This window comes from Homarus americanus, unplaced genomic scaffold (genome assembly GCF_018991925.1).
Source record: "Homarus americanus isolate GMGI-L3 unplaced genomic scaffold, GMGI_Hamer_2.0 scaffold24260, whole genome shotgun sequence".
In the NCBI taxonomy this organism is placed as follows: Eukaryota; Metazoa; Arthropoda; class Malacostraca; order Decapoda; family Nephropidae; genus Homarus; species Homarus americanus.
The window spans coordinates 4,061,005-4,072,751 of record NW_024721079.1 but is presented as its reverse complement, the minus strand read 5'-3'; the positions used below and the strand labels follow the sequence as shown (position 1 = coordinate 4,072,751).

Here is an 11,747-nt window from a genome sequence, read left to right as displayed (position 1 = left end):
TGATCTCGCGAGATGAAATTCAGTCAAAATATAAACAAAACTTCAAAGCCTGTTTCTTGCTAGAAAAAACAATTATATAAACAAATCTACTTAACTGCATCTTAACAGTAAAAACATATTTTACATAATTATCATAAATCATGGGTTTCAAGACCATCTTGCAAACAAAATATCCGTTATTTATTTTATTAATGCCTTTTCATTATATTTTTGATAGGGGAACATGTCTCCACTGACTCCATTCTACAGAGCAGCACATAAACCAACAGCGTCTGCGATAATAATGATGGCGTCAATGGCTGTAAGTCATTACATCAGCGGTATTCACCCTTAGTATCTTAGACTTAGTTTTTTTTTTTTTAAGAGCCGTGCAAGGCGCCTTATGGTGGTGTGTGGCCGCCCACCTGTATGAACGGTGAGGGGTTTACCCGGCGTGCGGTTCTTCAACACAATTATTGTAGATGCCTGTAGTAGGCTTGTGGAACCGACAGATACGTGGATATGTACTTAATCTATGCAAGTGATGCATTGGCTCAGTTCTCAAATATTATACCATTGTAATTGTTACGTTTGGTCACCTAATAGTTAATTTTCACATTAAGTACATCCAGAAGAACATAAAAACACCAATCAAATCACCTCGGAAACCAATAGTTGGCCAGTTCTGTAATTAGCATTGAGTAAAATGTCATAAAAATCTTCCAAGCGTCATTATAACCTTTAATTGCTCTGCAACCGAACTGTCGAGCTTAGATTCGGAATCGGCATGCTCAAGACTGCCTGCACTGTACTGTACTGTACTGTAGTACTGAGATTTTGAACAAAATCGCATATATCACGATTTTTTTCGGCCCTGAAAAGGGGACCCTTAAGCGTATTTTTACCCAGAGATGATTTTCTCTCGGACTTGAAATTTGGTGGGATTAACTACAGTAATTAAGAACATAACACCAACCAATCACCTGGGAAACCAATAGCTGTTCGACACCACAAACAGTCCATACGAGAACGTACCCAGTTCCAACCATTGTAAAAATTAATATTATTAGTTGACGAGTAGTGATTAGCATTGAGAAAAATTTCATTAAAAATCTTCCATTCAACTGCTTGAGGACAGCCATGCATGAAGCAGCCAGTATCTATGCAAATGGCACTGCTGGAGGCGGTGTTGAACGTTGATTTAGCTTTCGTTAATAGTTTTAGCTGCATACTATCATCTCGATAGTACTTTCTTAATACTGAATGAGTTAGGTAGTAAATTACAGTAGTTGTGTTCTATTTATTATTAGGTTTTTTCATGTTTGTGAACCGATTTATTTGAAACTACTGTAGTGTGATGCTTAACAATGTGAAATGCATGAATATCCTCTACAGCAGCAACAGCATCTTCTAATTTACAACCTGGTTTTACAAAATAATCTCGGCTTTCGTGATGAGTTCTCTCCTCGAACTGCTTCTTTGTGCTTGTCTGAGTTTACATATGTTTGTAAATCATTAATGCCTTTATTTACCACAGAAACATAAGTTCCTGGTTTACAGACCAAACATTCTTCTCTACCACAAAGGGAGTTTGTTTTATAAATATGCAGTGAATTTGCATTTTCCGTTTTGGAATTATGTTTGAGGGCAGTATGCTACAAGCAAAAATATTGAGCTTTTGAGTTTACAGGAACTACTGCAATGCTCTGCTCTCTGTAACGCTATGCACCGAACTTGGCCTCACTGCAATTGCAAAGGATAAAAAGAGTTGACAATTTTAATTTCTAATATCTCTAACCGCTGTAGGCCTATTTGCTCTTACAAGTCACTGGAATATTAAAACAATTTCCACCAAAAATGACAAGACTTATCAGGGAAATATAAGGAAATCATAAAAAAATTATAAGAATGTCTTAAACACTTCTTTATTTTATATCGGTAGTTGTAGATGTGTTGCTAAATATAAATGAATACTGATACATCTAGCTTCATAATCACTGAACTGGCCTTTCTGCTGCAGACCAAAATACAAACGTTCCTTTCCAGGATGAAAACTGAACGAAGCTCTCTCTTTCTCTCACACGTTTAACACTTTTAATTTTTCTCAAAAGGTACATTTTTCACAGGGAAAAATTATGAAGGCAGCAATCCTGGACTTTTTAACCAATATAAATATTCCTCCCAGACAAAGATTTAAAGAAAAAAAAAATCCCGGAAAATACCTAAGAGGGTATGGGGTAGCCACTCTAAACCACCCCATTCAGCCATCAGGTACCACAGTCTCTTTGGTACAGTAATAGTGTATCCTTCCTGCACTCCTTTATGTAAAAGCATTACAGATTTATTCTTATCTTCTCAATACTCTATTACAATACTGGGATCTCAAACTGAGAAATATACTGTACTGTATAGTGTATTTCAAAATACCCGTAAACTGGGGAAGGTGTTACAGTATACAGAATGGTTTTTCCATATTCTTAGCAGGTCTTCCTTCAAAAAACTAAAAGGTGCCATTGCTGAAATCTTTCTAAATAAGTGCATCTGTATTATTCAAGTCAAGACTGGGGTAACATTTATAGTTAAAATATACTGTACAGCAATCTCTATTTTATTACAATGCTCAATACAGTAACGTTAATTTCATAAGAAAATTATCCATACTTTTTTCCTATTGAAATGTTTTTTTTTACACCTCATTCTAACGCAAAATCTCCCCAACTGGCAAATGCCAAAATTTCAACCTCATGGAGATTAGATTCATTCATTGTTAAACCACTTTGCATCTGCATGGTACCTTGCAATATGCAAGAAAAGACTTGGAAAAAGTCACCAAAACAAATATATTTTAATTTATCAATGATTTCCTGCAATTTACTTTAATTGCTAAAATTTTGATTTTTCACTTGGGTGTATTATACTCTATGTACGGGTACTGTATAAAAAAAAACCCTGCCCCCTTCTCTCATTGATACAATGACACAAAGGACTAATAATTCTGATCACTATTTGTGAATCCTTGAAAACAGAAACGAAACTGCTGTACATTGTGTTCATTTACAAACACATCAGTCCAAGGTGGGCAGTTAAGTGTTTTTTTTTTTTTAGGTAACCCTTGATACAAATGGGTTATCTGGGACGAAAGCAGATTTTGTGTGTGTACAGGTAACCTTGAGATATGAATAGGTTAGCTAAAAAAGGGGGGGGCATTCCTTTGGTGAAACATGAGGGAAAAATAGGGCTTGGTTCCTCAATGACAAAAATGCCCACTATCATAAACCAAAAACACACAAACAGTTCACAAACAAGAAAAATCTAATGATAAATAGAACACAATTACTGTAATTTACTTTAACACATTAAGAAAGTATGATCTAGATGTAAATATGCAGCTAAAACTATTAAGGAAAGGCTAAATCAAAGTTTAACACGGCTGCCAGTGGTGCTACGTGATTGCATAGATACTGGCTGTTTCATGTATGGCCTCCCTCAGGCAGTTGAATGTGTCACACAGCCTAGAGGATGATTTGCATATGGAAGCTATTCTTTGTACATAAAATGTATACTGTACCAGTAAATGCGAGGAATAAATAAAATAAAATATACAGTACTGTACCATGCGTTAGCATTCGGCAATCTTGTCAATAGCATAGCTTGAGAACACCATTCCCTCTGTGCTAGCTCCCACATATAATGCTTAATCCCTTTATGTTTTTGACCTTTGATAATTATTTTCTTTTGCACATTCTGTATGAACTTGTGTGTGCAAAAAAAAAAAAAAAAAAAGAACGAACATTTTGTTTACCTACCAGTAAATACGAGTTGAAAAATAACAATATAGTAACAAAACTAGGCTTGGCAGGAGGCTGAGATACTGTCTCTCCCACAATTCTTGGAGGCCTAAGAAATGTTCATCCCTAAATGTTTTTGACCTTATGATAGTTATTTCATTTACTTTTTTGCACATTATGTATGATTGTGTGCATATAACTGAATAAAAAAGTGAAGAAAGCTTATTTTATCTATCTGAAACTACAAATTGAAAATAATCATAACATAAACCCCCCCCCCCCACCTCATCCTACTAACTCTTGCTGGTGCACTAAGAAATATTTATTCCCTTATGTTATTGACCTTATAGTTTTTATTTATTTTTTTCACATTCTGTATGCAGGATTGTGTGTGCATATAATTGAATGACAACAAATATGAAGTTATGTTTCTATACCCAAAATTATGATTTGAAAAATAACCATAACTCCTACCTCAGCCAGGTAGGGAGAGCACTAGTGTGTGTGGTCACCCTCGCTGACTCCCAGGGAAGCACAATTTGAATGTTTGCCTGGACCCAAATTCATATAAGCAGGGAAAGATTTTGTGACCCAAAACAGTGGTGTCAATTTAGGAAATTCGTACAAGTGAATTTTCATATCTCGAAGGATACCTGCACCTTGTAAAAAAATCAACACAAGTATTGAGTATAATCTTTTTTATGAATTACTTTTTGGCAGAAAAAAAGTTAGAAATTCAACCACGGGGAAAAAAAAAAGCAAGCTTATGACAGAGATCTAAAAATTTATTAAACTCAACAATCATATCCTTCAACACATGAAGTACCAAAAGATAACCACTTTATAAGAAGGTACAATACTATAAAGATAGAAGGCTCAAGAAATTTATTGTGGATTCATGTGCAAAAACTCTGGATTTTTTACATGTTTAAAGTGATGTATTCCAATATATAATTATTGAATACCAAATTTTCTGCAATTTAATAACAAAACAATGATTGGAAAGAATACTAGATATCCTAATTAAAGGAAAAATTTTCTTCTGGAAGTTTCCATTTCATGTCTCTTGAGAGCCCATTCATAATCTCCTTCAAAGGCCCCTTGCTGTAACCACTGCAGTCGTAAGGTAAATCTTGGACCCATCTCTCGCAATTTTACTCTCTCTTGGTTCTTAAATTCATACCTGGTTTAAAGAAAGATATTAATTATAAAGTATTCCAGCTAAGATTAGGGTAAACCAGCATAAGAACATAATAATAAAAATTTGAGGTGAAGATAACCAGTATAGTACAATGCTCTAACCATTGATCATAAGTTGGATTTTGCCTTATCCCAGAGGAGGTAGAACCCTTACTGTGTTGCATAATGGAGGTTTTACTGAATACCCATTACAGGTATTATATATCCTTCAGTAGTCAACTGGTAGCACATCAATTTCTTATTCATACTCTACTTCAATTGTGTATGGGAGCCCCTCTCTGCTTAATAAAATCATCTAGCATTAACCATATGAATATTAAAAGTGGCATCCCAGTAGCAAAGGGGTGAACCTCTGAGTTGCAGCACCAAAATAATTTATAAAATTTGGTTAAAGAAGTCTTGTTTATTAGTTTGGTTTCTTAAGTGAAGTTACACCTACTTGTTTGCTATGAAGAAAATATGTAAATATATGTAAATCCATGCAGAATGACTGATGCCAGATGGAACAATAAAAATTAAATGAAGACAAAATTATAAATTTAAGCAAAAAAATTACATTTATTGAAAATTACTGCTTCAGACATGTCAAGTGCAGGCATGTTTTGTGCCAAGCTCACAAAATATACTGTACTCCAAGGAAGAACGTTACTCAAGAATAGTGACAGGAGAAACAAGACTTGTCACATTACACTACTGTAATTGATGACCAAGCTCAAATAATCTACCATAGTCAATTATAGAAAGTATCAAGGCCTTTAAACACTCAAGTATGTTTTCTTGAAGGAAGAATCTCCCCATCCCCTCCTCTCCAAAACCTATCTGAATAACATAATCGGTAGCTGGTTATTCTACATCTGAAGATAGTAAGGCAGCACCATAGTTACTATATATAATTGGTTTCTAAAGCTTATTAAGCCTGAGTAAAAGTTAGTATACTAAAGTGTGTGGTGCATGCAGGCAACTATGATTCAGCAAAACCATTAATAAACTGGGCAATTATTTTCTGGAATAGTGAAGCATCATTGACATTTGTACTTACAAATGGTCAATGGATGTAGTCCACAACACCATCTACTTTGAATATGACACACACTGTATAAAACTGAACAATAAACTTACCTATGGTGGCGGAAGAATATATAATCTCTCTGGTTATGGAAGGTACATGCTCTTCGCCCCTTAAACTCTGGTTCATAATGGAAGAGGGCACCCAGCATTCGAGCCACAACTCGTCCCAGCCTAGTCTTGAAGTTATTGAGAATTACCTCGGGTCTGTTGACATTGAGATTTTATTAAGAATTACCTGGGGCTTGTTGTTAGTAAAATTTATTATTTGTATCCATAAAAAGAATAAATGAGAATTAGCAACTCATAATAGTGTAACAATTACTCCAAGTAACACTTTTTTGGAGTGGAATTGAGGGGGAAAAATCAGCAATATGAGCAGCAATACGTTTTCAAACCAAATGAGGCAAGATGGAGTAAATAGAATTAGAGTTTACAGATCCTTATGCATACAGTTAAGTATGGATAAAAAAATAGTTAAAGCTTCCTATATTTACAAATTACACATCTTTTTGTACAGTAATAGCTACTTATCTTACCTATGCCCTGATATTTCTTTGTGGTCTCTATGGATTTCTTTACAAAGTTTTGGATTGCTTAGCCTGAAAAGTGCTGTGGGTCCCTCTGGTAAGTGAACAACTAGGAGGCCATCTGTAAATAAAAATTCACATTCCTCTATCAGGGTTTCACCAACAAAAAATAAAATTGGTCTTATTTCAAATATATCTTGTACAGATAAATATAATTTCACAACTAATGAACACTCAACAAAAATAAACACCAGCTTAAAATAGTACAAAACTTTAGGAATAATGGGGCTACAATAAAATTGAAGAGCATGAAACCTTCACCAATTTTCATTTAGATAGAACATTTAGATTTCATGAGAAACACTATGAAAAAAAGATGGACTGATCTTGAAAACCTATTTAATACCAGTACCTTCAGGCAAACTGCTTACTCGAAAATCAAGATAAGGTGATCGGGCAATATTGTACAGTAATAGCATTTGTTTTACAGAACTCTAGAAACTGCCAATCAAATAAAGATCTAAGACATCTGCTTCTCAATAAAAAAAAATAAAAAAAAATAAACTGCCATACCATACTAAAAGCTTTGTTGAAAGAAGCTAAATTCAATTATATTTGGGATAGGAAACTGTTATACTTAGTCTAGCAAGTCAAATATCCTACTTGGTATTCTTTTGTCCTCATTAACAATGACCACATCAGTGAAGCCATTCGCTGTTGCCCTTTTGATCATCTTATTAATACTAGACCTCTTCCTCCACATTGGTTGGGAATTGGGAATCATACGACACAGCTCACGAATAAATGCTATACTTTTCTGAAATTGTTAGAAAGATTACAGGTTTGTGTGAGACAGTAAACATACCGAAGTATATGTATTACACAATGCAGATGTAAAGCTTATTTTTCTAATGATGCTGAAGCTGGGGAAAAATCACATTTACTGTAATTGAGATTGAAGGTGTAAACACAGACTTTTAACTTCTGAACACAAAATACAGTAATTCTAAGTTTAACTTTTCTGAATTTTTTTATATAAATTATTCACTCTAAAGTGAGTTTTATAACTGGTAAATTAAGTACGATTTATATAAAAAAATCTACTTTTACAAAAAGTTTATTCTTTTTGAATATCTTGCTAAGTTATTACACCTTGCACATTATAAGATGAAAACACAACTCCTTACTGTATGTGGGTTGTCACTGCATGTTACAAGAACCTTTGGGACATAAGACTTGGAAAAATAAGAAGCAAAGGTATCTGTTGCTTCCTCTTGCTCCAATTCATCGTCTTCATCATCGACCATAGTCTCGTCTTTCTCACGTAAAGACTCAATAGTGTGGGGCTGTTTTTTTGGAGGGGCATCATCTCCAAGTCTTTTAGCTTCTTTCTTCCTATCCTTTTTTTCCTTTATCTTTTCCTGAAAAGAGGAATTACAACAATTATGTAACCCATTATTTATGATGGAAAATAATTGGCGGCAATCATAAACCTAGGTAAAAATAAGGCGGATTTATACACCTAGATCATATTGCCCCCTCACTTTACGTCTCTCGAGGGAGTGCAAATTCAGATGCTTTAATCTGCCTCTACACTCAAGGCTCCTAATGCCCAAGATTAGCCTTGCCATCCTCCTCTGTATGCTTTCTAGGGATTAGATATCCATTCTGTAGTAATGTGACCAAAACTGAATCACATAACCCAAGTGAGGTCTCACAAGTGCAAGATATAGTCTTAGGATAAACTCACTTGTCACTAACACTACTTTGTACGAACCCAAGTACGGTAGTTTGTTAGTCTTGGTTCGAGCAAACACACACTGTTGTCTTGTTTTAAGATTCCTACTTATCATTACCCCTAAATCTTTCCGTTTAATTTCTCTATACTGTAGAGTATCAATGTTGTTCGTCTGATATCTGGTTTCTATATTTACATCTCCTAAGCTAAGTACTTTATATTTTTTCAAAATTAATTTCATCTGCCATTTTCAGACCATGAGAAAAATTTGTTTTGATCTTCCTGTAGTTTTGCCAAATTCTCATCAGATTTAATTACATGCCTTATTTTAGGTTCTGGTATCGTGTATCTTGTAAATAATGTAGCTACAGTATAACTCATAACAAACTACAGTACAGTAATGCACATCTTAATTGTACTGTACTGCATTTGTAATGTAAAGAAAAGTCCTCGTTTAATGTTGTCCCCCTGAAACGTTGTTTCGTTATAACGTCGCTATTCTTTAGACACCCATGATTCGGACTACGTCCCGCCGATTCAGTATAACGTCGTCATGGACTACTTTGTATGGCATATCACCCTCTCTCATCTTAGCGCGACACCTTTTCTCGCAGAGCGTCACAGCGTCCCCAAGCGTAACCAGTCTTTGTTAGGCTTCCACAGCATTCGTGCGTGTTTAAGTGTTTTTGCTCTAAATACTGTACGTACTCTAACCATTCGAAATGGCTTCCAAGCGCCCATCAAGTGCTACTGATGCTAGTGTTGTGAAGAAGCAACATAAGACCATTAGCCTTGCTATAAAAATGGAGGAGGAAACCCAGTCAAAGCGGGAGGAGGAGCAACCCGCCAGGTCTCAGTGACTCGGCACCCTCCTCCTCTCCACTACCCACCACACACTCGCTCCACCTCCGCCCATCAGTGAATGCAATACAAAATGATTTAGTTTATTTATATATAATATTTTCTATAAAAATGCCTTTGAATTTATGTATATGTAATGTATTTTATGGGGCAAATGGAGGCTGGGGAACGTAACTCCTGTATTTTATCTATTTCTTATGGGGAAAATTGATTCCGTTAACGTTGCGGTTTTCAGGAACAGAACCACGACATTAAACAAGGGCTTACTATATAGCTATTATTGTAATGTATACTCATGAATATGTATGTAAATAAATTTGTGTTTTGAAAATGTATTTAATTTAAATGCCTAAAAAATACTGGAGGTTGTTCTGGTACAGGTATTGTGTACCTTGTAAATAATGTAGCTACAGTATAACTCATAATGAACTACAGTACAGTAATGCATAAGATCTTAATTGGGTAATTATAAATTTTTTGCCCATTCCCTTATTTTGTTTTGAAATTGTTTTCTATTGTATTTTGTTTCTATTGTATTTTGGTGTGTTTTAGTCAAATATGACCTTCATTTCTTGTGCAAACGAGCCACCTTTTCTAGAAAATTGGCAACCCCCCAAAACAGCAATTTTTACAAGAAATCAAGGTCATATTTGATTAAAACTTACCAAAATACATCAGAAAAATAATTTCTCATAACAGAAGAAGGTAACCTAACTTAACCTCACCTAACCTACCTTTGCCGACAGAATTGCTGCTAACCATGACTGCATTGTTGCTAACCTGGACCAAAGGTAAACTTATAATTCTACCTAACCTAACCTACCATGACGTCATGGCCTACCCACTCTGGTGGACTGCCAAATCACCTTGGCGGAGATGAAAGCAGGTCGATGTTTGAGGGTAAATATATTAAAAACTAAACAGTTGCACAAGAAACATTACTCTTAAACATTGATTCAGAATTAAAAAAAAATTATATTTGGATAAGTCAGAAAAACTAGAAGAGGAATGGGTGAGACATATATTAACCCTTCAATGTAGCCTACTAACTGAATTGTATTTTTCTAAGGAGTATTATTATAATGTCCAGACACTATGTTAAGGATACAATAATGTATCAACACCATTAGAACATTATAACAGAACACTATACAGTATAAGAACATTATTTTTATATTCCTAATATATTAGGCTGTGGATATTTTGCTGTGACCAGCTAAGTTCCTACTTACGCTATTTTACCAAGTGTTGGAATGCTGGAAAGTTTTAAAAGGAGGTTAGATAGATTCATGGATGATAGAGAGTGATTGTAACTCTAGACAGGAGCTGCCATGCACAGGCCAACTGGCCTATTGCAGACTCCTTATTTTCTTATGTATACTGATTTCATTAGTGGTTATTTGAGAGGTATATCTGGACTTTCCAAAACTTATTACCTCTGATGACAACCAGACAAAATATCCACAGCATTTAATTTCTGCATAATATTGGAATCTGGCCAATTCTGGAAACATTCTTGGTATTAATGTATTGGAATTCACACGGTGTCATTTTAGGATTAACCAGGCCTCATTATAGAATTTTCCAGTACGCTTTTTCTTGCCTCCGCTTACTATAATTTGACCTGCCACAACGGGAATACAAGGTAGGTCCTCAAAATGGCCACAATTTCTTGTAATGCACAGCATATGGTATTATTTTTGGTTAGGTGATCTTAGGAATTTAACTAATGGAATAAGTAGCTTAAATAATTCTACCAGTAAGACACTTTTCTTCTATGACATTTCCCTTGCAAACGATTGATTCCAATAATATAATTATTATGGTAAGATTCCCCGGATGACCGAAAGTAAAACTTTACCCAGCCTAATTCCAGAATTGCCCTTTACCTACAATATAGGAATTCCTAAAGTACCCATTAACACATTGTGGGTTACTCCAGAATTAGCCAGATTCCATTCCACAACTTCATATTAATAGTGAATGTCTTGTAAACTTATGCTGGATAGGTTTTTCATAATTTAAATGAGTGACATGACGCTGCAATACACTGAACACCATAACTCTAACTACCAAATATTACCACGTGTTATTGTTGAACTTTAATCATAGTGGCCTAATAAATCACCTGGGATTTGTTTAACACATTGGAAATAAGCACTGGTAAATACTTCGTGTTATCCTCGGTAAATGACTATACTGTATATGTACTGCATAAATATTTACTCACAAATTCATATCAAAAAACAATATTCAGACAATTCTTACCACCCCACCAAACAGTCACCTACCGTTCTCTTCTTCCGTTTCAACTCTATACATAATTTTTTCCTCTTGTTTTTATTCTTAATATCACTTATATTGGACCTAGCAGGCTTGCATGGTCTAATCTCAGGTACTATTTCTTCCTGGGTCTCCTCTATCTCGATCTCCTCGCTGGGGGCGGCCATGCTTGTCTTCCTCTCCTAGTAATACCGGAACAAACCAGTGTATTGTACATTTCCCTCTAACAAAAAAAAATACCACTCAATATATCAAAATCAGTGAAAAAGAGTCAATTTAAAGGTATATTTTTTTTAGTTTAAT

The 11,747-nt window shown here is 34.9% G+C and overlaps 1 protein-coding gene across 1 annotated transcript; it reads right to left on the bottom strand.

Annotated features, from left to right (window-relative positions):
- Nucleotides 1–4,531: 4,531 nt before the first annotated feature.
- On the bottom strand, nt 4,532–11,639 carry LOC121861459 (ribosome production factor 1-like). Its single transcript, XM_042359194.1, has 6 exons — nt 11,453–11,639; nt 7,750–7,983; nt 7,226–7,379; nt 6,572–6,683; nt 6,087–6,239; nt 4,532–4,950 (listed from the first exon to the last, which is right to left on the bottom strand). Exons 1-6 carry the CDS (start codon nt 11,609–11,611, stop codon nt 4,791–4,793), a joined length of 972 nt encoding a protein of 323 aa, XP_042215128.1. The 5' UTR covers nt 11,612–11,639; the 3' UTR covers nt 4,532–4,790.
- Nucleotides 11,640–11,747: the final 108 nt, after the last annotated feature.